Below are 22,778 nucleotides of genomic sequence, written 5' to 3'. Positions count from 1 at the left end.
TGATACTAGGACACAGCCTCAAATTAACTCAGCTTCTACCCTATGACAGTGGCACGGGGATAAAACTTAGTCTGTCTCCTGTAGTATCTCTTCCTGCTATGAATGCATGTATAAAGGTAGAGAAATATATTTGAAAATTTTGTACATTTGACCTGTGACCTACCAGGAAAAGCAGGGGAAGGAGACAAGAATAATATTGTCATGCACATGGTTATTTTTTTTAAATTTCCCCAACAGCAGATGAGGTGGAGTTATGATAAACCTGTTCATTGTGGACTGTGGACAGAAACTCCCCCTACCCCAACATACATGCATGAACATTTGAGCACACATACCATGCTTTTGCTTCAAGCACTGAAAGGACATTTTCTTTGTCAGAAATTAGAACTTTAAAGTTTATACTTTTAATTTTTGTTTGTACATTTTTGGTATAAGCCTGTTGAATCATTTTATTTCAGGTTGCACACTTCCAAAGTATGTGAGGGTCAATCTGATCAAGACAGACACCAATACAGTTATAGAAAACTTCAAAAAGAATGGATGGAAGTTATTGAAATATCAAACAAGCAAGTAAGATCTCTCTGTTGATGTGTTTTATCAAGTATAGAGGTCTGTCCACATCCTGTCCTATCATGTTTCCCCACATCCTGCCCTATCATGTTTGTCTATATCCAGCACTATCAGATTTGCCCACATCCTGTCCTATCATGTTTGTCTATATCCAGCACTATCATGTTTGTCTGTATCCATCACTATCATGTTTGTCTATATCAAGCACAATCATGTTTGCCCATATCCTGTCCTATCATATTTGTCTGTATCCATCACTATCATATTCGTCTGTATCCATCACTATCATGTTTGTCTATATCCAGCACTATCATGTTTGCCCATATCCTGTCCTATCATATTTGTCTGTATCCATCACTATCATGTTTGCCCACATCATGCCCCGCATGTTTGTCTATATCCAGCACTATCATGTTTGTCTATATCTAGCACTATAATGTTTGTCTATATCCAGCACTATCATATTTTCCCACATCCTGCCCTATCATGTTTGTCTGTATCCAACACAATCATGTTTGCCCACTTCCTGCCCTATCATGTTTGTCTATATCCAGCACTATCATGTTTTCCCACATCCTGCCCTATCATGTTTGTCTGTATCCAGCACTATCAGGTTTGCCCACATCCAGTCCTATCATGTTTGTCTGTATCCAGCACAATCATGTTTGCCCACTTCCTGCCCTATCCTGATTGTCTATATGCAGCACTATCATGTTTGCCCACATCATGCCCTATCATGTTTGCCCACATCATGTCCTATCATGTTTCCCCACATCCTGCCATATCATGTTTGCCCACATCCTGTCCTATCATGTTTGCCCACATCCTGTCCTATCATGTTTGCCCACATCCTGTCCTATCATGTTTGCCCACATCATGTCCTATCATGTGTGTCCACATCCTGTCCTATCATGTTTGCCCACTTCCTGTCCTATCATGTTTGTATCCAGCACAATCATGTTTGCCCACTTCCTGTCCTATCATGTTTGTCTATATCCAGCACAATCATGTTTGCCCACATCATGTCCTATCATGTTTGTCCACATCCAGTCCTATCATGCCATCTTATATCCATTGCAAATTTTTTTGCACTCTATGACTCCATTTTGATGTGTGCCATTTTCTGGTAGATGTTTACAAACTTATTGCTCCTGTTTGACTTTTTGGTTCACTGCAGTTGTTTCATGGTCTACAGAGGATTTAGTTTAGTATCATTCATTTTTATGGCATGCCTTTTTTTCATTTATTTCTTTGTTGTCCTTAGCAACTATACTTAAAGACTCAACAAAATGTCAGCCACATGTGATCAAGAAGCCCTCCCCCCATTTTCTTACAATGATCCATTTCTAGACATCAACAAAGCTGTTTGATAGATCAACATCATGTCTAATAAGATATTAGCTTTTACACGTCATTATTTTTGTTTTTTTTAACCCTTTAAGAAAGAACTATAAACTATATGGTATTGTTTCAATGCAGACATACCTATAAGGTCTCCAGTTGATGTAATTTACACTTACTGCCTTAAATCTATATGTTGGCACATAAGTAAGGATAAAGAGAAATGAAAGAGGCATTAGGTATTCAAACAGTAGTATTACAGAAGTCTCCTGGTCAATGCTGAGATGCTACATGTCTGTCATGCTTGGAAAACCATTTCCCAAGTAATAAATGGATGATCCAGATAGCTTTGGGTTTCATTTATCCAACCCTCTCTCCTTTCTGTTCCCCTCCTATGGTGGAAATTGCAACAGATCACATAAAGATTTTAATGTAGGAGATCACTGTGTTACTGTCCAAGTGGGTGTTGGAGTAAGCTCACAATTCAGATTTCCCTGATTTTATTAAAGGCTTTTCCTGGTACCAGAAGTCAGTGGTATAAACAGGCCAGTGATATACAAGATTCATATTAGCTCCAAAATTTAAGATGGGAACATGATCAGCTATCCATCTATCAAAAGGGATCAGTTTTGTGATCTGTCTTGATCTGACCAGTGTCATTCCCCCATCCATCCATCGTCAGTTAGATTCTTCAGTTTACATTCCAAGAAACAGTTTGAGCTGTCAGTCAGACTAAATCTCAGCTCACGGGAATTAATAAAACAAAACTATTCAATGTCGTTGCCTTGTTCAGGACCACCTCCTTGACAGTGACTTAGCACACCTTGATGACAACCTTTAGACAGACTTGGTAAGTATTGTTTTGCTGCAGGAAATGAACAGCCTTAGCTCATTTTCCACCTGTGCTTTTTAGTGAACATGTTCACAAAGTCAATATCTGACTAGAAGTATATTTCTTCAGGAGTTTATTAAATAGAATAGCATATTTGATTCCTCTTGGCTGCCTTTCTATGAACCCGCTACTGAATGCATTGCTTGCTAAGTGGGGTCCATTTTCTGGTATTCTAAATCAGCACATATCAGTTTTGACTGAGATGAAATAATTTCTTTGTATTAATTTGTCAGGTGGCTATATTTTTTCTGGCTTGTCAAGGAGCAAATGTTGGCTCAGGTTACAATCGGGTGATATTGCTCCATGATGTCAGATTTTATGACAAGGCTCAGTCAGACTTGCTAGCAAACTTTGACCTGGCTCAGCCTAAATCACTCATCTTCTTTCATAAATAGAATATTTCATGTGTTTCAACTTGGCTCTACTCAGAGAAGTTCAAACCCTTAGCTTAGACCTCTTTGAAGTTGCCACTTATTAGATAAGCTATCTGATATCACTAGACTTGATACGTGCAGGAGGGTGCTCAAGTTGCACACCCTTAAATGAACCTGAATTGTCTCCAGTTCAGTTTGGATGGTTTCATGGTTTCTTCAAAAATACATTGCCCAATCATAATACCTTGAGAGAACTACTACCTGGCAAATCCGTCCCTCCAAGATTAAAATTTGTTAGCTAACATTGACATATCAAGAGAGGCAATTAAGCAGTGGCTTTCCTTCCATGCTCTCAAACTTTTCTTGAAACACCTGGAAAAGATCCATAGGTCTATAAAGCATTTTTTTCCCTGCTTTCTCTTTTAAATACATTTACAGACCACATTTAAGGTTATGTATGAGGAAAAATGATTCACTAAGGCTCATAAAAGTAGAAATCATTCAACATCTATCATTGGTTTCTTATTAAGTGAACATTCATGTAAAGTCCTTTATGCCTTCCATTAAATTGTTTAATATTACTGATTTTGTAATGTAGTTTCAGAGGGACAGTGAAAAACCTAAAAGAAGGGGAGTTCATGCAAGATGCACATTTTCCAGATTTACTGGTGTTTCCTGGAGGAACAGATTTGCATGACAATGAAATGTGTATCACAGGGGAGATAATCCAGCAGGATAAGGTGTGTACTACCAAGGACTCTTTGGTATGGTGGCTCTCTACAGTTTCGTATTTTGCATAGTTTGGATTTTAAAGAAAAAGAATTTCCCTGTCTTTCCTCACTGGTTATACTGGCTATTTAAAAAATACCCTATATATCTTAGGTATAATTCAAAGAACCTTTAATTCCCTTTATTTTGGTGTATGATTGATGGGTGTAATATGGGTTATAGAGTATACAGCTTGGCCTTACTCCAGATGTGCACCTTTCAAAAAAGTGCTAGCTCTACTTGGTCATTTTCACTTCCTGAACTTCAGAGGTAATTGTATAAAAATTCATTCATTGCACTTTCAGAAGCTGGTATTGTCTAGTCTGGCAAAATTCATTTTCCCTATTTGAATAGCTGCTATGGATAGTATAGTTTAGACTAATTCAGGCTGATTTTTTAGCACAAGGGAGCAGTCATTTTAGTTAGCAGTGTGCTTAAATCATGTACAATTTCCAAAAGTGCAATATCTAAAGAAATATCATCCACATTACATTAATGTAGCATAGAGGTATGGCACCATTCTCTCCATTGTGCATATTTTAAATGCAAATAGCGTTGCTCTCTCAAAAGTGCATAATAACTGGTGAGCACCCCCATATGTATCTTCACATGTTTTTTGCTGACCTGAACACAAGGTCAGTTGAGTTTATGGTAAGGCACTTTGTGTGTCACCTGACCACAGGGCCATTTGAATTTATGGTAAGGTACTTTGTGTGTCACGGGGGGGGGGGTTCACCAGTTATTATGTACTTTTTAGAGAGTGACATATGTAAGGTGAAGTTGTTTGCATTTAAGTGCAACGTGTGACATTCCCTGAGCTCTTCTGGTCTGTTACCTATTTTACTTGGCCTGTCTTCCATATATCTGTTAGTACCAGTTATTGTTGCTCCACCTAAACTACATGTAGGGTTTGTCTTGAAACTTTACACATGTTCATCCTAATATCTAGTTGATCTTTAATGAATTTGTTGATGCTCACAATACATTTGGTGGCCATATTGAATGTTGAGAATGGGGCCAAATCTGTTGTGTTCACCACACGGTCCACCTTGAAATTTTTAAAATTCTTTTTGCTACTACTCCTGAATGGATGGTTACATCAAGATTGAGTTTTCATGAAAAGGCCTTTTATGATGGATGGTTTGTTTTTAAAAAATGGTGGTGATCTGGAATTCATTATAGGCATTTTTTAAATACTGTAGCTTCTTTTCGTAAGTGGAAAGTTGATTTGACAGGACTTCATATGAGATCTGTTTGGTTTTAAATTGTTCTGTTCATACATCCAATATGTCTGCCAAAGTGGCCATCTTGAAAATCTTGTTATTGTTTCTTCTCCTGAATCGATGGTTATATCAGCATACAGTGTTTCACTTAAAGACTTTGTGATGGGTCTGTTTGAAAATGGTGCAGATCTGTTTTTCAGTTTGGCCGCTATTGTAGTTATCTTGAAAATCTTGTTATTGCTACTTCTTCTGAACAGAAAAAAATATCAACATAAGTTTTTCACCAGAAAACTTCTTGCATGGTTCCTATGCAGGTCTGGAAATCTGGAAAAGGAGTAAAATTCAAAAATTGATTTTACAGGTCTGGAAAATTTCTGGAAATTGTTTTGAATGTTTAAAAAGTCCTAAAAGCCTTATTTCATTTAAATGCACTTTTGCATCTGGGAGAAGTTTTATTAGATGAATAAAATCTTGTAGTTTAGATTATATTTCTCCATCTCTTCACATTTTACTTGCAATTTTTAAGTATTTTACCCCCAATAAAGCCACATGGGTGGCTAGCTTGAAAGTCTTGTTGTTGCTATTTCTCCTGAAGGGAAAGTCACATCAGCATGGAGTTTTGGCTAAAAGACTTTTACTTAGTCTTCAGTGAGAATGGTGCCAATCTGACATCCAGTATGTACAACACGGCATCATTCTTGAATATTTTTGTTATTGCTGCTTCAAATGAACAGAAGGACATATCAACATAGGGTTTCACTTGAAGATTTCTTTTAGCATTGTCATAAATAAAAATCATGCTGATCTGATATTCAATATGGCCACCAGCAACCATCTTGAAAATCACTACAATTTTAGATGGAAAGTCATATCAACATTGGATTTTCACTTTAAAGACCTTTTTATTTTCTATCTCATTGGTACTAAACGAAAATGGTACCAGTCTGACATTCAAGTATGGCCACAATGGCAGCCATGAAGAAAATCTTGTATTCCTACTCTTTCAAGTTGAAAGGTCATATTGACATGCTGATATATCATCCTTTCCGTCTTTCCCAGAAGTCTGATTTTGGTATCATGTTGTTTCTGAATGATCTGACCTCAAATATAGCTGGTACAAATGATGTATTAAAAGTCATGTCACTATTTCTCCTTAATGGGGGTGGGGTCATATCAACATGTGGTTTTTCACCAAAAATCCTCTAATTGTGTTTAGTGTATCCTGAATGAAAATGTTGCCAATCTTTCATTCAATATGGCTTCGAAGCGCCTAAATTGAAAATGTTATTGCTGAAGAATATCAGATGGTTTCAGTGCTCAGCAGTTGAAAAGAAGAAATGGTCTCATCTTGAATTCCTGGATATTATTTATGGACTATAGAATCTCAATCTCTTCAAGGAGCTCTTGCATGTCAGAATTTTCTATTAATTATGTGCATCCCTTTGTGTGTCTCGTTCTTTTACTTTTAACCTGAGCCTCGTCTATACTAATTGATGCAGAATAGTCGTATTTGATATGATTTATTTAGGCAATGAGAAATGATAATCATGGTTTCTGATCATGGATGCAGTCCACAGGATGAAGATGAGGGTGAAATGTGGAAGGGGTTTTTATCTGAATTTTTCATGCAGTTCATTTTTACGTCTCCTTTGATAGTTTACCTGATCATTGTATCTTAAGAGAATTATATTTTCCTCACAAATCTAGCCCTTCCAGGCTAAAAAGCTAAAAGTTGTCTGCCCATCTAGGTGGCAGTTAGAGTGATCTCCTCTGAGACAAAGATAGGCACCATATTTCCTTAAAAAGTTAGCTTACTACTTCCACTTGTGCTAGGATACATACAGGTAAGTTTTCTGTATTGATTTAGCCTTGGCACCCACTTTGTAGTTACATGTCACTTTACTGATTTTACCAGGGCCCCGAGTGGCCGAGTGGTCTAAAGCGCTCTCCGTTATGGATCACTGCCATCTCACCTATGTCTGTGTGGGTTCGAGTCTCGGATTCGGCCAATGTGGGTATATGAGAAAGCTTGCCAGTAGCTTCTCGTTGGTCGGTGGTTCTTTCCGGGGTTCTTCCTCCACCATTAATACTGGCTGTCATGTATAGCCTATCGTTTGCTGAAAAATGGCATTAAACCCAACAACAACAACTGATTTTACCTGTATAGGCAATTGTTTGACCTCTTCTAAGTTCTGACAGGATGGGTTTCATGATGGCCCCTGATTTCATTGCCAAGAACAGACTACCATTCATGGGGAATCAGTCTCTGGTAATGAAATTCCTGTCTGCTCTGGACACTTCTTTGCAAGGTCATCTAAATTGGTTGAGGTCATCAGTGGAGATTATGCCTCTTCCTACCTCTCAAAGACATATACAGTTTTGTCCTGGATAAAGGGGGTTCTTCATTCTGCATACTGGAATATAACCCCAGACCAAATGAATTTACTTTGCATCTCAGGCAGTCCCTAGAAATAATGCATTTGAGTGACACATCTGTTATCATCTCTACCATGGAGTGGAGGTCCGAGTCCACTTTTCTTGCTTTTAACTCAGAGATCTTTCATCCTAAAAAGTTCAACTTGAGCTGGTATGACCTATTGCTGTGGTACAAGTTGCTTACCCAGATTATTCACCATAAAATTGGGTTTGCATGTGGGAAATTATTGCATTTCGAAGCCCCTCCCCAGGATGTGGCGTCTGTTATAAGAAGTTATCTAGTTGACCAGTTATCTAGAAGCTGTCTCATATACAAAAGGGGACAGGAGATTGTCTCATTTGGAGTAAGAGCTTTTACTGGTTCTCCTGACTTATTATGATCAGGTAATATATTTGAAGAAGAAACTAGTTTTTTTCTTCTTTCAAGTAAAATGTTTCTTTGATAATTATTACCCGATCATAATATGCATGCACCCTCCAGCCTCTCCAGTTACATCTTCATATAGAATGTCCCTTCTGCTACGGTAGCAACTGAAATGCACAGAATTTGGTACCAATCCTAATACAAGGGGAGATCACTCTAACTGCTTCATAAGTGGACAGATAACTATTAGCATTTAAGCTAAGAACTTTGAGCCTGCGACGGCTGGATTTGTGAGGTAGCAGTTGTTCTTCTAAGGTATTATTATCCAGTGAGTATTATTTAATTTAGTTGTTTGATTTTTACCTTTAGTTGGCACTGCATAGCTATTTTGTTGAGGTGCCGTAGAATGCTATTACATTCAAATCCACCTACTCTGTTTATGGTGGGCAATCATATTGAAGATTATATTACAAGGGAATGAGTACATGGTAACAAGTTTTGAATCCTGATTGTAGTCAGAGGTTGGTGGTGCATGGTAGCAAAACATTCATGTGGATAATTGTCATTGCTTCATCTCTATTAGTGATTCTTTTTCCATTGTTTTTCTCTTGTGGCTGCCACCAACCTGTTTAAAATGACTCCACAATGTAAAAATGGTCATGATCATTTTTTTCTATCAAGGTACATGATTTAAAAGTTGGAATAATTTATCCTGAACAAACTCGGATGTAAACATTTCTTGCTAGATTATAAACAAAATAAGTTACTGTTGAAAACATGAATATGGCATATCTATGGGCAAAATTAAGTCTTATATAATTTATGAAAATAAATAACATTCAGATATTTGTGGCATTTAAAATTTTATTTTGAATTAGGCCAGCTGTATTCCTGCCCATGTGCTAAACCCAGAGGAGGGTGCTGAGGTGATCGACTGTTGTGCCGCCCCAGGAAACAAGACAAGCCATGTAGCCAGCCTTATCAGGAACAAGGGGTAATTTGTATGCACATAGTAACGTCGGAGTAATTTTTGTGTAAATAGCAGCTGAGTATTTGGTGTGTACATGGCAGTCTGAGTTTTGTTTGTACATAGCACAGTCTTGAGTAATTTTTGTGTACTGTGTAATGAGGACTATGTATAGCGCCTAATCTTTAGAAGCTCTAAGCACTTTACAATATTAGACAACACCTATAAGATAAAAAAACATAATAATATTATTACAAAAACAAACACCATGAAATTACAAAAACATTAAAAAATTAAAAAAACATGCTGAGAATAGTTCAGGTAGGAAACATTATTAGGTCTTTAAGTTTATTCTTGCAGTCGAAATAAGTGAGTTTTGAGAGCCCTCTTGAATGTGATTACATTGTGTCTAAGTTCAGTGGGCACATACATATCACAAATTGTTTGCATGTAGCATAGTCTTGAGTATTTTGTGTGTACATAACTCAGTCCGAGTAATTTGTTTGTACATAGCACAGTCAGTAATGTTTGTGTACATAGCAGTCAGAGAAATTTGTACATAGCACAGTCTGAGTAAATTATGTGTACATAGCATAGTCAGCAATTTGTGGGGCCCCGAGTGGTTTAAAGCACTTTCCGTTATGGATCACTGCCATCTCACCTCTGTCTGCATGGGTTTGAGTCTCGGATTCAGCCAATGTGGGTATGTGAGAAAGCATGTCAGTAGCTTCTCGTGGGTCGGTGGTTCTTTCCTGGGTTTTCCTGGGTTCTTCCTCCACCATTAATACTGGCCGCCATGTATAGCCTATCATGTGCTGAAAAATGTCATTAAACCCTACAACAACAACAACAGTAATTTGTGTGTACATAGCACAGTCTGAGTAAATTTTGTGTACGTAGCATAGTCAGTCATTTGTGTGTACATAGCACAGTCAGAGCAATTTTTGTGTCTGAGCAAACTACAGTTGCACTGTGTTGATATGCGATGAATTGTATGAGGACAAATTATTTTTGTAAGCATTGTAACATTCAGTATATTAAGCATATCTTTTGGCATATATTTTGTGTGATTTTTCTCATTTACAATACACATTTAAAGGGACTGTGTTGGTAGTTTTTCTCACTCAGTGAGGCTGAAATTCTGATGTCAAATGTGTACCATATATACTCATAAGTTGAGTCCAACTGCAAGCTGTATAGACCCAGATATGCTGTCTTCTGTGCAATTTGTCAGTAATAAGTAGAACAAACAACATAGATTTTGATCTGATGTTGCATTAGACCAACAAGTATATATGCTAAATGAGAATACAGATTCAGGTCCTGATATCAATTGCAGACAGAAATTTAATTCTAAGACAATGATTTTAATGTTGAATATTATATTCCCTTTGTCAGCTTAATCCTAATACAGACAAATGACCTCATAATATGAAGTCATATTCCGCTTGGGATTCACCCATGACAAGTCATATTCCTCATGGGATTCACCTATGGCATGTCATATTCTTCTTGGGATTCACCCATGACAAGTCAACTACCTTTTGGGCTTCAACCTGTGGGATACGACTTGCCTTGGGTGAACAAATCTTCATATAGCCTCTCTAAAATCTTCATATAGCCGCTCTAACAGTGGCAATCAGTTTGTAAAATTTAATCATCTATATTGCTACTAAACATTTAATTATCAGTATTTATCATTAAATACAAACTGTGATAAATCCTTTTGTATGATAACACTGCCATTTAAGACAGCATAGACTCTTCTATACTAAGGTTATGTTTATGTTATGTATTTCACCCACTTCAAATATTTGGTGTAACGTCAAACCCACATTAATGCAGAGAGAAAGTTCATAGACTTTCCAACAACTGCTACATGTTGGCCATGGTTCAATGATCAAAGGTTTTAGCTCTGCTGGTCATAAACCAGAAAAGCTTATGTGATGGTCTGTTGTCTGTTGTCAGATAGAATAATGTCTGTAAGCACAAGTTTATCGCTGCCCCTGGAATCTTTACACACACATTAATCCCAACATTTAGTTGGTCCTACATGAAAATGGTGCCTTTTTTATTATGATGTCTAGTTGATACTGAATGAGACGTAACACCATGGCAACTGTAATAAAAAACTTGATCTAAATGGAATGTTGTATCAACATGGGGTTTTCATCGGAAGATTAACTATGGTATTCAGTTGGTCCTGATAAATAATTGGACTGATCTGACCTTAGATATGGTTGCCTCTATAAAGTTTGAATGGATGGCTTTCACCAAAAGTCTTGTAATAGTGTCTAGTAAATGAAAACTCTGCTGATCTTTCATCCAGTATGGCTGCAGCAGTGATTAATTTCATAATCTAATCATTGAAGAATATTCAAGACGATTTCAACACTGCAGTTAAAAAGAAGAAATGGTTCATTTTAAATTTCAGGAATGCTTTTCAGTTATTATATGTATATAAGGAATATTTTTTATAGTTGTATATTCAGGGTAATACTCTGCATTTGGGGGATGCTTCAGTCTTGCTCTGCACTGTGTAGCTAGTAGTTTACAGGTATGCCATTAAACCCTACACAATCATACATGCATATAGTCATGTGCTAGGTAGGCCATACCATTCACACACACACACACACACACACACACACACACACACTCTATATCTGGCAATATTTTATGCTTTATGATGTACTGTTAACATTGCAAATTTTTGGGATAAATTTACCCTTTTGGTTGAATATTACCATAAAGCATGAAAAAATGCTGAAGATAGAGTCATCAGAGGGTTGTATGGTAGGTCTACCTAACCCATGGACTAATATGTAATTTGTATATATACTGTTTATTCTCTATTAAAATACCACCCACCCACCCCAGTTTAAGGCTGCATAAGTCTAAATTGACTCATATACAAATGGGGAAGGGTATTTTGCACATTAGGTCCTTTTGAAGGTGTGACTTGTCATCATTTCAGAGTTGCACTTTGGAAAAATAAACAAGCCATGCTGGATAGAAAGATAAATCAATAGATTGGAAAAATAAAGACAATACCAGCTTAAAATACAGTTATATTTTTGAGTGGAATATGTCACAAAATAATTTAACAGCTTGCATTTTGTCCACCTTGATGTCATTAAATCCATGAATTCTATTTTAGGTCACATACAGTTATAACGATATAAAGATAGTAGCCCAGAATGATTTACTGCACAGTATCCTTTAATGTGCTGATTCTACACATCTTACAGATAAACAGTGAAAGTCAAGTCCACACTTATGTGATTTGGCTCATTCTTGGTGAGCAAAAAGCAGAAAGGGCAACAATTATATTTATTGGACATCATTTGTTTATTGGAACGTCTCTTGGCAATAGACATGATTGCCATTTCCTCATGAAATTGACATCAAATGCCAAGGACTATGTCAAGTGAAAGATTTAAAGAAGCCATTGAGCTCCGTAGGGTTTGGTAGTTTGTGAAAATGTAATTGAGGTAATTAGGGTCTAAGTGTTCTTTACAAACTTTTTAGTTGAATACAATGTTTACCATCAGACTCAAATCACACTTCTGAACTTTTAAATGCATGTTTTCCAATTTGACAATTGCAGTACATGATATTTTGTTACACCTTACTGAAAACTGGTGCAGCTTATGGGAAAAAAATTCAGGTCTACATATATACACTTTGGAATGGAAATAGTGGAATTAAAATGTAAAATTATTTTAATTGGCAGTTTTGCAAACATCTAGAGTTTCCATTATCACCCTAAAATTATTCACACTTTTGTGTGTGCCATGCCTCTACTCTGCATGAATTGAATTTTCACTAAAATAAAAACATTGACTTATAAGCAAGTATATATGGTACTCACTCAAATGACGGCCTGAAATGTTTTCAACAGTTTCTTGATTGAAAACTGTGTATTTTGAAATGTGATAGCGTCATCCTAAATGTGTGCCCATTTATTTGAAATGTGATAACATTATCCTAAATGTGTTCCCATTTCATTAGATATGTGATAACATCATCCTAAACATGTGCCTATTCAATTTGAAATGTGATATCATCCTAACCTGGTGCCATTTCATTTTAATTGTCATGACATCATCCTAAATGGGTGCCCATTTCATTTGAAATGTTGTAACATTATCCTAAATTTGTGCCCATTTCATTTGAAATGTGATGATGTCGTGCTAAACAGATGCCCATTTCATTTGGAATGTGGTAAAATAAAAGAGTAATCTCATCAAGGTTTACATGCATGGAAATCATTTTGTGATGAAATAAGCAGTTGGATGTAACTCTTTTGATGAGCACAATTTCTTTTTCAGGAGAATCTTTGCTTTTGACAAAGATGCGAAAAGAATGTCCACTATGAAGAAGTTGATTGGTACTGCAGGAGTGAGCTGTGTGGAGTGCTTATGTCAGGACTTTTTGACAGTGGTCCCAACTGATCCGAAATATTCTATGGTTGAATATGTACTGGTTGACCCATCATGTAGTGGCTCAGGTTAGAAGCTTAATTAATTAGCTTTGTACATTTTATTGCAGTTTTAGCTCATTGGAGATACAGATATGAAATTTCGTTTTTTAGTGGGGGTTTTCAACGCTGATGCTGAATAGATAACTGCTGAGATTGGTGTAAATCTGAGGTGATAATATGGGAGGGGAGGTAAGTACATAGCTTATAAATAGTGACATAAAAAATTATGAGTTTCTTGCAAATATTTCATAGAACTTTGTTGACAAAGTTAGCAGAGAAAAATGTTGCATGCTTGTTGATTGGTTGAAATACTTGAAATGGTGCAACTGAATCTGCCTTAATAAAAGTTTCTTTGCTTTCTTAAAGAATTCATTCCATTGGATAATATTTATTAATCAGCTGTTTTATTTATCTAATGATATATATGTAGTGCTAGAAGAAATGGTTCTAAAGAGTAGATTGTGACTTGATTGCAAATTAATTAAGACTGCAGATTTTTTTTAAATTGGGCTGGTTAGAGTGAAGAGTTACAGTTACTACAGCCTATTATTGTACTTGAAAAATGGATATTATAGGATAACTATTTGTATTTGAAAAATGGAAATGATGGGATGACTATTTGTATTTGAAAAATGGAAATTATGGGATGACTATTTGTATTTGAAAAATGGATATTATGTGATAACTATTTATATCTGAAAAATGGATATTATGGGATAACCATTTTTATTTAAAAAATGGATAATATAGGATAACTATTTGCATTTGAAAAATGGATAGTATTGGACAACTATTTTTGCATCTTTGCAACTATGGTTTTTTATATTACAAAGTGAGAGATGGAAATGACAAATAAGTCTAAAAAAGCTTCATTTCATGTTACATATAATTAATTTATATTTGATTTAATTTAATTGTGTGTCTGTAAGTTTTTTATTTTTTATTTCATTCATGTCAAAGTAATGTAATCTTGTTTACTTGATTTGGCATTTTTTTCTTCTTCAGAAAAATCATTTTGATCTGACTCTTTTCATAAACAGCTAATAATAGAAACACTGTTTCTAATTTTGACTTAGTTCCTGACCTTGATTCTCGGAGTAAACTAATTAGTTTTTATCAAGTCGTACTGTGAGTACATGTTTTTAGATGTAAACAGCCTCTTTTTTTACAATTCTGCATTTTCCATAATTGCGCAGTAGTTAGATTTAATGGTGATGTTTAGAGAGATATTTTTCAATTTTGGGCTTTTACCTTGGACACTGGAAAAGTGTTTGTGACCAGTTTGGAGTTATATTTTAATTTTTATTCAAATTATTTGGATTCTACAAGATTAATTCTTTCTCCTGGAAATATTTGAGTGCTCATACAGAATTCTTGGACAAAGACATTTCTTTAAATTTAATTCAGAAATTCAAACACCAGAATTTTGTTTTTGAATCAACAAAGAACTGTAGATCCGTAATATAAAGGCTACATACAGTATACATCATTGCCTTCCATCTTGGATTTTTTGTTGGGACTTGAACTCGAATTCATTAGAACATTTCATTACTTGGACTTCTAAAATATAATTTGTGGATTGTTCTTGGATTTTTTCTGGATTTGATTCTTAAAACCAAAAGTTCTTATTTATTTTTTTTCATTTTTGCATTGTTTTTCTATGGAAATAAATTATTTGTTAAATTTTTCAAAGCTTGTTGTTTTAATTCTTTCTTTTGTTACTGTTTACTAGAGCCCAAACACTTAACATAAGAACCAGATTTCAGATTTAAGATTCATTTTCATCCACTGGAACCACAACATGGTCTCACCCCTGGACCCCAGTAGTGTCATGTGGCCCCCAGAGCCCCCCAATCCATTTTCACTTGTTTCTTACTTCCTGTTTTTAACATCTAGTAAATCATGACAGTCATGTTTTCTTTATCAGGGTCCCGAGGTGGAAAAGTGGTCTAAGGTGCTTGCCTTTACAGCTCACTCACATAGTCCTACCTCCCAAGAGATAATGCAGGATGAAGATGTCTTTTTCCTCCTTGTTGATGATGAGTTTGACTTGAGCAGACAATGTGGTATCCCCTCCTTCGGGTTCCCTACCCTCTCTCAGCCTTTGTTTAAGGAGGAAGATGAGGAATCCTTGTCATTTGATAGAGCAGTAAATGATGCTTACCACCTCTTGCCTTAATATCTCAAACCTTCAGTTCTGGTGACTCCAAAATACTTTATTATTTACGGAAATTTCTGGGTATAACTCTAGACCAGATCTCTTGCTCCTTTCTCTCAAATGTTTAGCAAGGGCTAAGCATTTGCTAGACAACATGGTGGTGGGTGGTCTGTCCCTCCCTCAGTGTTACAATCCTTGGTAGCTGCTTCTTGCTATAAGGTTCATACTCGTTCCTGGCACACTGAAGTTCCCACTTTGGATGCTGAAGCAGCTCCGGCAGGTATTTCTACAGGGACCAGGGCCTACCTTCCAGTGAAAACACTGGAATCATTAGAACAAAAGACTAGGTCATTAATGACCATAGTTCAGATGCTGACCTCTTTTGAGCAGCTTTGTTCACCCATCTGAAGGAAGAATTTCTGTCACCAGTGCTTTCCATTTGTTGTAAGCAGTGTTATAAACTTTACACATGTTAGGAGAACACCTCCACAGGGATGTGACACCTCCAAGGTCTTACTAGAAGAGCACATTAAGAACCTTTTGAAGGCTGCCCACATCGAGCTTGAAACTCTCTTTGGAGGGCTTATCCCTTCTGTGGCTGCTGAGGATTTGAGAGACAGTCATCACTAGTCCCTTGCATCCACTTCTGGCTCTTCAAAACCAGCCAAGAAATGGAATCATCAGGACCCACTGGCTCATAAAGCTGTACAGACCCAATCAAAGCAGCAGCCCCTTTTCAGAGCTCTCCCTCAGCAAGTTGGTGCAACAAGGGTGCACTGCAAAGACACAGAGAAGTAGTTCAGTGGGTCATTGCCCTTTCCTAAGGACAGGGGTTAACAGCACTTGGAGTTTGTGCCGTTTGGTTCCTGTTGGCACCAGACTTAATCTCATTTTGCAGGCTTTGTCAGGCATAATGGTCAGTGGTTGGGTTCTTTCTGTTATAAGAGATAGATACCAGTTTAAGAGATAGATACCAGCTTCAGTTCCTGGATTAACTTCCTCAAATAAAGTGCTCCATTTGCTTCCCCAGGTTAAGTCTGGCTCAGTTAAAGGACAAGGTCCATTTCATTTCCTTATTCAGAAGGGTGCAGTACAGCGGTTGTTAATGGCAAATCTTGGGCCTTCTATTCTGGCTCCCAAGAAAGAGGAAAAATCACTTCAAATTGTCAACCTTTCCTCCCTAAACAAATTTCTGTTGGAAGAATCATTCAAGATGGAGACTGCAACCTCTGTCATGAAAGCCATAATACCTGGCAATTGGATGTTCTCCATCATTCTTGCAACCGCTCCAGTGGCCTAGTGGTTAGAGCATCTGCCTCGACTGTGTAAGGTTGTGGATTCGATCCCCAGCCGAGTCATACCAAAGACTTACAAAAATGGTACTAACAGCTGCCTTGCTAGGCACTCAGCATTAAGAGGTCACTGTTAGTACTGGTCAGCCTGGTGTCAGAATAATGTAACTGGGTGTGACATCATGCCACATGTCTGCAACATTATGCCCAGTGCTAGGAATCACTATAAACTGCCACACTTCAGACATCATAGCGATATGGCTGAAAAATCGTTAAAGCTACGTGAAGAATCCAAATCACACACACACACTCCATCACTCTTCAGGATGAGGACCTCATATTTTGTTTGAACAGGGAGTTCTTCTGATTCCATGCTCTGCCATTTGGTCTAGCCTCTGCACACAGAGCTTTTACCTGGGTAATGTAAGTAGTTGCTGCCCATTTAAGGCCATTGGGTATCCCAAACTGCCAATGTTTTGATGATTGGTTGATCCACAATGGCAGTCTAGAGTCCCTCAGACAAGACCTGTGTCACTATTGATCCATAGTGTTCAGGCTTGGTATTCTACCAGTCTTATAGAAATCAGCTAAATCTATCGCAAAATTGTATCTCAATGAGGATGAATTTTCTAACAGGGTTTGTCTGGATTCCTCTGAATAGGACAGACAAGATCCTGTCCCTGTTGGAGATGCTGAGAGAAAGACTGAGTTGTCAGTTTGTCTTTTTCTCTCTCTACTGGGGACCTTGAACACCACAATTGAAATGGTGCCGCTAAGAAGGCTTCACTTGTGTATGCTAAAGTTTTGTACTTTTAGAAGCTTGGAAACCGCTCAGGGACCTCTTGAATGCTTCGATTTCTGCATTGGTATTTCCACCATCATCCAGACCACTTGGGTGGCCTAAGTGGTTAGAGCATCCACCTCAGATGCTGGAGGTTGCAGGTTCTAACCCTAGGCAAGTCATACCAAAGATTTATCAAAATTGTACTAGCAGCTGCCTCGCACTCAGTATTAGGAGGTTAGTGTTCAGACTAGTTGGCCTGGTGCCAGGATAATGTGACTGGGTCAGACATGATGCTACATGTCTGCAGCATGATACCCTAGTACCAGACTTCACTGTAAACTGCCACACTGCAGACATTGTAGCAATATGACTAACATTGTTAAAGCTACATTAAAAATTTAAGTCACACACACACACTCCACCACCAGCTAGATTGGTGGGTAAATCAGGGCTGGCTTTTAGCTGCAGTCCTCATCCACCACTACCCCAACCCAGTTCTTACCTGCTTGCAGTTGTGTCACATTCAGGATAGGGTGCTTATCTATAGCTGATTCTTCAAGATCATTCTTTAGGTCTTTCAGGTACTCTATGGTTCAACTCATTTTGATTGCCCCTCTCTGGCCTCAGCAGTCTTAGGTCTGCAATCTTTTCAGTCTTCTGGTGGAATATCCTAGGACCTTGCCTCAGAGAAGGGACCTACTGTTGCTCCAGACAGGCTCTTCTACACAGCTGTGATTCATTGAGCAGGGCTGTATCAGTTTCATTGGGAATGTTGAGCCAATTTCTCTCATTTTGCCAACCAGGTTTTTCAGCAAAGAAAAAAAAATTCCACGAGTGTTTCACTCACAGGAGAGATCCCCACTGTCAGCCTTATCTGTCCTGCCAATTTGACATGTACAATTTGTTCTGCCATCAAAAAGTGAACCCAAAATTTGTGGGAAAAAGTTGTAGATTTTGCAGTTTGTGAATTAACTAACTCAAAAGTCAGTCAACTTTCCTAAGTGAACTTCTCCAGTATGTCATCAAATCAATAAATTGTTGGTACAGCTCAAGAACAATACATGTGTAAACTGGATATTTTTGCAGTGCACTGGACATAATCTATGTATCTAGACAGTAATGATGCTTCTTTAATTGCTTGTCTTGTAGTGTCTCTGATTGCTGGTGTTAGCAAACTGAAATGCCAAAGTTAGCCTCATTCTTTGCAGTAGTTTTACAATATGATAAAGAAGACATAGTTGACAAGAAATGCTTTTGTTTCTTTTCAGGTATTGTGAACAGAATGAGCCAAATCACCGACAGCAAAGATTCAGTGTCTGACCAAAGATTACATCAGCTGTCAAGATTTCAGATTTCTATTTTAAAACATGCTCTCAGATTTCCAGGTGTTAAAAAAGTGGTGTATTCTACATGCTCCATCCATCCAGAAGAAAATGAGATGGTTGTGAATGAGGTCTACTCGCAAGTTTCTGACCAATTTGAATTAGTTGAAATAATGCCAAATGATTGGTTAGAAAGAGGGGCACCTGACTATGAGCATTCTCAGTGCTTTATCAGATTATCACCTGACCAGAGTTTGACCAATGGATTCTTTGTTTCCTGTTTTGAAAGAAGAAAGATTGCCTGTAGCTATGATAGCTTGAAAAAGACAAATGCTTGCAAAAACAAGAGGAAGAAATCCAAGGAAGAGACTTTTATTAGGAAATGTAGTGACATTGAAAGTGAGAGTACTGACAATTTTAATCAGTTTTATGATGTAGACAATGATAAAATGAGAAATGAAATCAGCAGTGCAGATCAAAATAGTTTTGTTGATTTATTCAGTATGAAAAATATTGGCAGCTCTGTTGAGAAAAGAAAAGATGAAAAGTATGACATTAATATTGGACGGTCTGTTGGAAGAAGTGAAAGTAGTATCAATGCAGCCAATAGAATGAAAAAAAAGAAAAAGAGAAAATCAGAGAAATGTTTCCATTGTACAGAAAATGGAAAGAATACTGATAGAAAAGAAGCAAATGTGGATTTGATAGACGAAAACGGTCAATTGGCAGAGCAATCAGATGTCCAAGAAAACAGTAAAGAATCAGAATCTGAACTTTGTAATAAGCAAACAAAAAAGGAGAAAAGATGGGAACAAGGCAAAGAAATTGAAAATGAGATCAGTACAAGTGAACAGTCAAATGATGTGGCAAACAAAGACTTGCAACAGTCGAATGACTTGCCAAAGAAAGACTCAAAACACGCAAAGAAAAGAAAAGATCTGCATATTATGGAGGATTATCCAAAGAAGAAAAAATTTGATACAACAATTTGTATAAATAGTCATTCAGAGAAAGAGAGGAAGAAACAAGAAAGAAAGCAAAAGAAATATGACACAGTTTTGAAAAGAAAAGAAAATGTAGATGATACAGAGGAGATTACATTGAATACTGCATCAGTGGCGAAACAAGATCTTGAGAAGAAAAAGAGGAAAAAGAAGAAGAAAAAGAAGAGTGTGGTCAGAGAATAATCATGAATGAAACACTGTATTTCCATCTTTGTAGCTTGTTAATATTCTTGCAATAAAAACTGTTATTATTACTTAAACTTCATTATTTTGGGACTACTGTATGTCATATTCTTATAAACCTACTGTAAATTCAATAAATTTATCATTTTGTAATGCATCAGTTTCTTTACCTCACTTTAAAAAAGGAATGGTCATTGGTGGGGAACAAGATTTAAATACCTGACAACATTTAGGATTGCCCCTCACATCCAGGATCATGTGGTGGACAAGTCTAATGTCCTTAGGACAACATCCAAAGACAAAGAGACAGCTGGTCCAGCTGAGAGACCTCACTGACAAGGTGTCTTAGCTTGTCTTTGATTCCTGTGTTACATATATTTGAACTCGAAATTTTTATTTATTAATGTGGACTATAAAGAAGCGATTTTGTTAAGATAAATAAAATCTTGTAGGTTAAATTATATTTTATCACTTCTGCATATTTTACTTGCAATTTTAAAAACTTTATCCTCATTGCGTCGATAAACTTTTCACGTTGTTAGGTCTGGAAATTTTTATTTTTTGGTCAGGAAAAGGTCTGTAAAGGTCTGGAATCTTTTCTACATTTGTGGCAGGAACCCTGTAACAATGACTTACGAAAATGGTACTAGCAGCTGCCTCGCTTGGTGCTCAGCATTAAGAGGTTAGTGTTAGCGAACCTCCTCTTGCAACTTATAGGTGGTGCCTGTTTAAATCTTATGAGCTATCGAGATATTGTTCACTTTGACTTATGAATCCAAGTGGATATTGTGCTATTTTCAATCCATCCTTTGAAGATTTTGTTATTTTTTAATGTATTAAAAATTATTCTACAGGTGGTATAAATTACTGTTTAACTTTTGACAGTAATTATGTGAATTTTTTCACCTATGCGGACTTAGTTTCTGTGTTCTCTGACTGCATGGCTCTATATCTCTGCATTATAATAGAACGTGTTTAAGTTCATGTTTGCACACACTGTCTGTTTATTGATCCCCCCTGGTATAGTGAGTGTCTCTGACATTTTAGCGGAGTTAACTATAAGATTCATTTAATGTCTGCATGTTTTTTAAGAAAAACAATTCAACATGAACACAGATGAGATTTTTACCAATGTATTCAACAGAAAAATGACAACAAACTTAAAAACTACCTATTTCAGAATTGTAATTCTGAAGGTATCTATAACATATGAATATACATTTCTTCTTTTCTCTCTTTCTTTCTTTGACTTTTCATAAATTAACCATGATGTCTAAGTATGCTAAATGCAAGAATGCAGCCAGCAGTCTCATGACTTTTGTCTCAAATATACAAGATTCACAGGCCCGGCACTAGGGCATGGCGAATGAGACAACCACCTTCGGCTACATGCTTTCAGGCAATGCAATTTTTTTGCTTGGGGGTCCCATGTTCATCGCTTGCTGCCTTGGGCCCTGCATATCCTAGGGCCGAGCCTGAACATGTACATTGGCAGCCACATATAGTATGTGCGCCAGTTGTTTGGAGAAAATATGTTCAACAGTTCTAAGGAGAACGGCAAGAAGCAGAGTGAAACAAGAAATGAAAGGACCAGACTGAAAAGAGAAATCAAAGTCCAGGTGCATTAGGTTTATGAATGACCATTTCTGTGTCCTTCCGTCTTCCTGTTTTAGGCGAGAGTTTTGACACTGAGGAGTTTCCACCAATTCTAGGCAACCCAGGTGGCATAAGTCTCACAATGTGTTTAAGCATGACCTTTGGGTCTATTAAGTCCTGGCGATTTGGGTTTATACTGACTTGAATGACTAGTTGAGCCTCAGTTATGATACTGTCTCAGCTACCTACTGTACCATCAGCTCTTGCTCCATACCATTCATTGGCCATATCTCGTCAGTTACGTATCATCCAATGCTTCATCAAGAAGAGCCATGGATAATTCACGTTACCAATGTTGGTAAATCCATCCATCCACCTAACATTAACATTACTCCGGCAGTGCAACCATATACAGTGCCATCCGTATACCCAACACCAATATTGGATGTTTGATTTTGACAAGCTGTCATATTGGATGTTTGATTTTGACAAGCTGTCCATATTGATTGGATGTTTGATTTTGACAAGCTGTCATATTGGATGTTTGATTTTGACAAGCTGTCCATATTGATTGGATGTTTGATTTTGACAAGCTGTCCATATTGATTAGATGTTTGATTTTGACAAGCTGTCCGTCTTGATTTGATGACTGTATCCTACAGATTCAGCGAGATGTTTACTCGCAGTTTACCCATTCAGGAATCTACTATCTTGATATTGATCTTGATGATAGTTCATACTCCGATTCCACTGTAAAGCATAATGAGCATAGCTATAAGGAAGCAGTAGAGGAATTTATGGGGTATTGCGGAACTGTGAGTTGTCTACCACCCTATCTTCTACACCAGCGTAAAGGCAATGCATTGTGTGGCTATTACAATGGCAAAGTCAGCCCTTCCTTCCATATTTCTCCGCAGTCATGAAATTTCCCCACAGTTGAAGAGAAAAAACCCCATTGATGAGTCAACTTCCAGCATTCTTTGAAATCTTGCTGGTATAATAATAAATACCCATTTCA

At 37.1% G+C, this 22,778-nt stretch overlaps 1 protein-coding gene across 1 annotated transcript in view; it reads left to right on the top strand.

Annotated features, from left to right (window-relative positions):
* Window positions 1–20,235, top strand: part of LOC149781740 (28S rRNA (cytosine-C(5))-methyltransferase-like) — a 39,219-nt gene extending 18,984 nt beyond the window's left edge. The window contains exons 4-8 of the mRNA XM_089935849.1: window positions 459–570; window positions 3,776–3,917; window positions 8,847–8,962; window positions 13,270–13,448; window positions 18,924–20,235. Coding sequence (XP_089791975.1) covers window positions 459–570; window positions 3,776–3,917; window positions 8,847–8,962; window positions 13,270–13,448; window positions 18,924–20,164 — 1,790 coding nt within the window. The 3' untranslated portion in view covers window positions 20,165–20,235. The remainder of the gene's footprint in view (window positions 1–458; window positions 571–3,775; window positions 3,918–8,846; window positions 8,963–13,269; window positions 13,449–18,923) is intronic.
* Window positions 20,236–22,778: the final 2,543 nt, after the last annotated feature.

The sequence above is a fragment of the Sinohyriopsis cumingii genome, chromosome 15 (assembly GCF_028554795.1).
Source record: "Sinohyriopsis cumingii isolate HCF-2022 chromosome 15, ASM2855479v2, whole genome shotgun sequence".
Classification (NCBI taxonomy): Eukaryota; Metazoa; Mollusca; class Bivalvia; order Unionida; family Unionidae; genus Sinohyriopsis; species Sinohyriopsis cumingii.
Note: the sequence above shows the minus strand (reverse complement) of the source record. Positions and strands in the feature narration are given on the sequence as shown.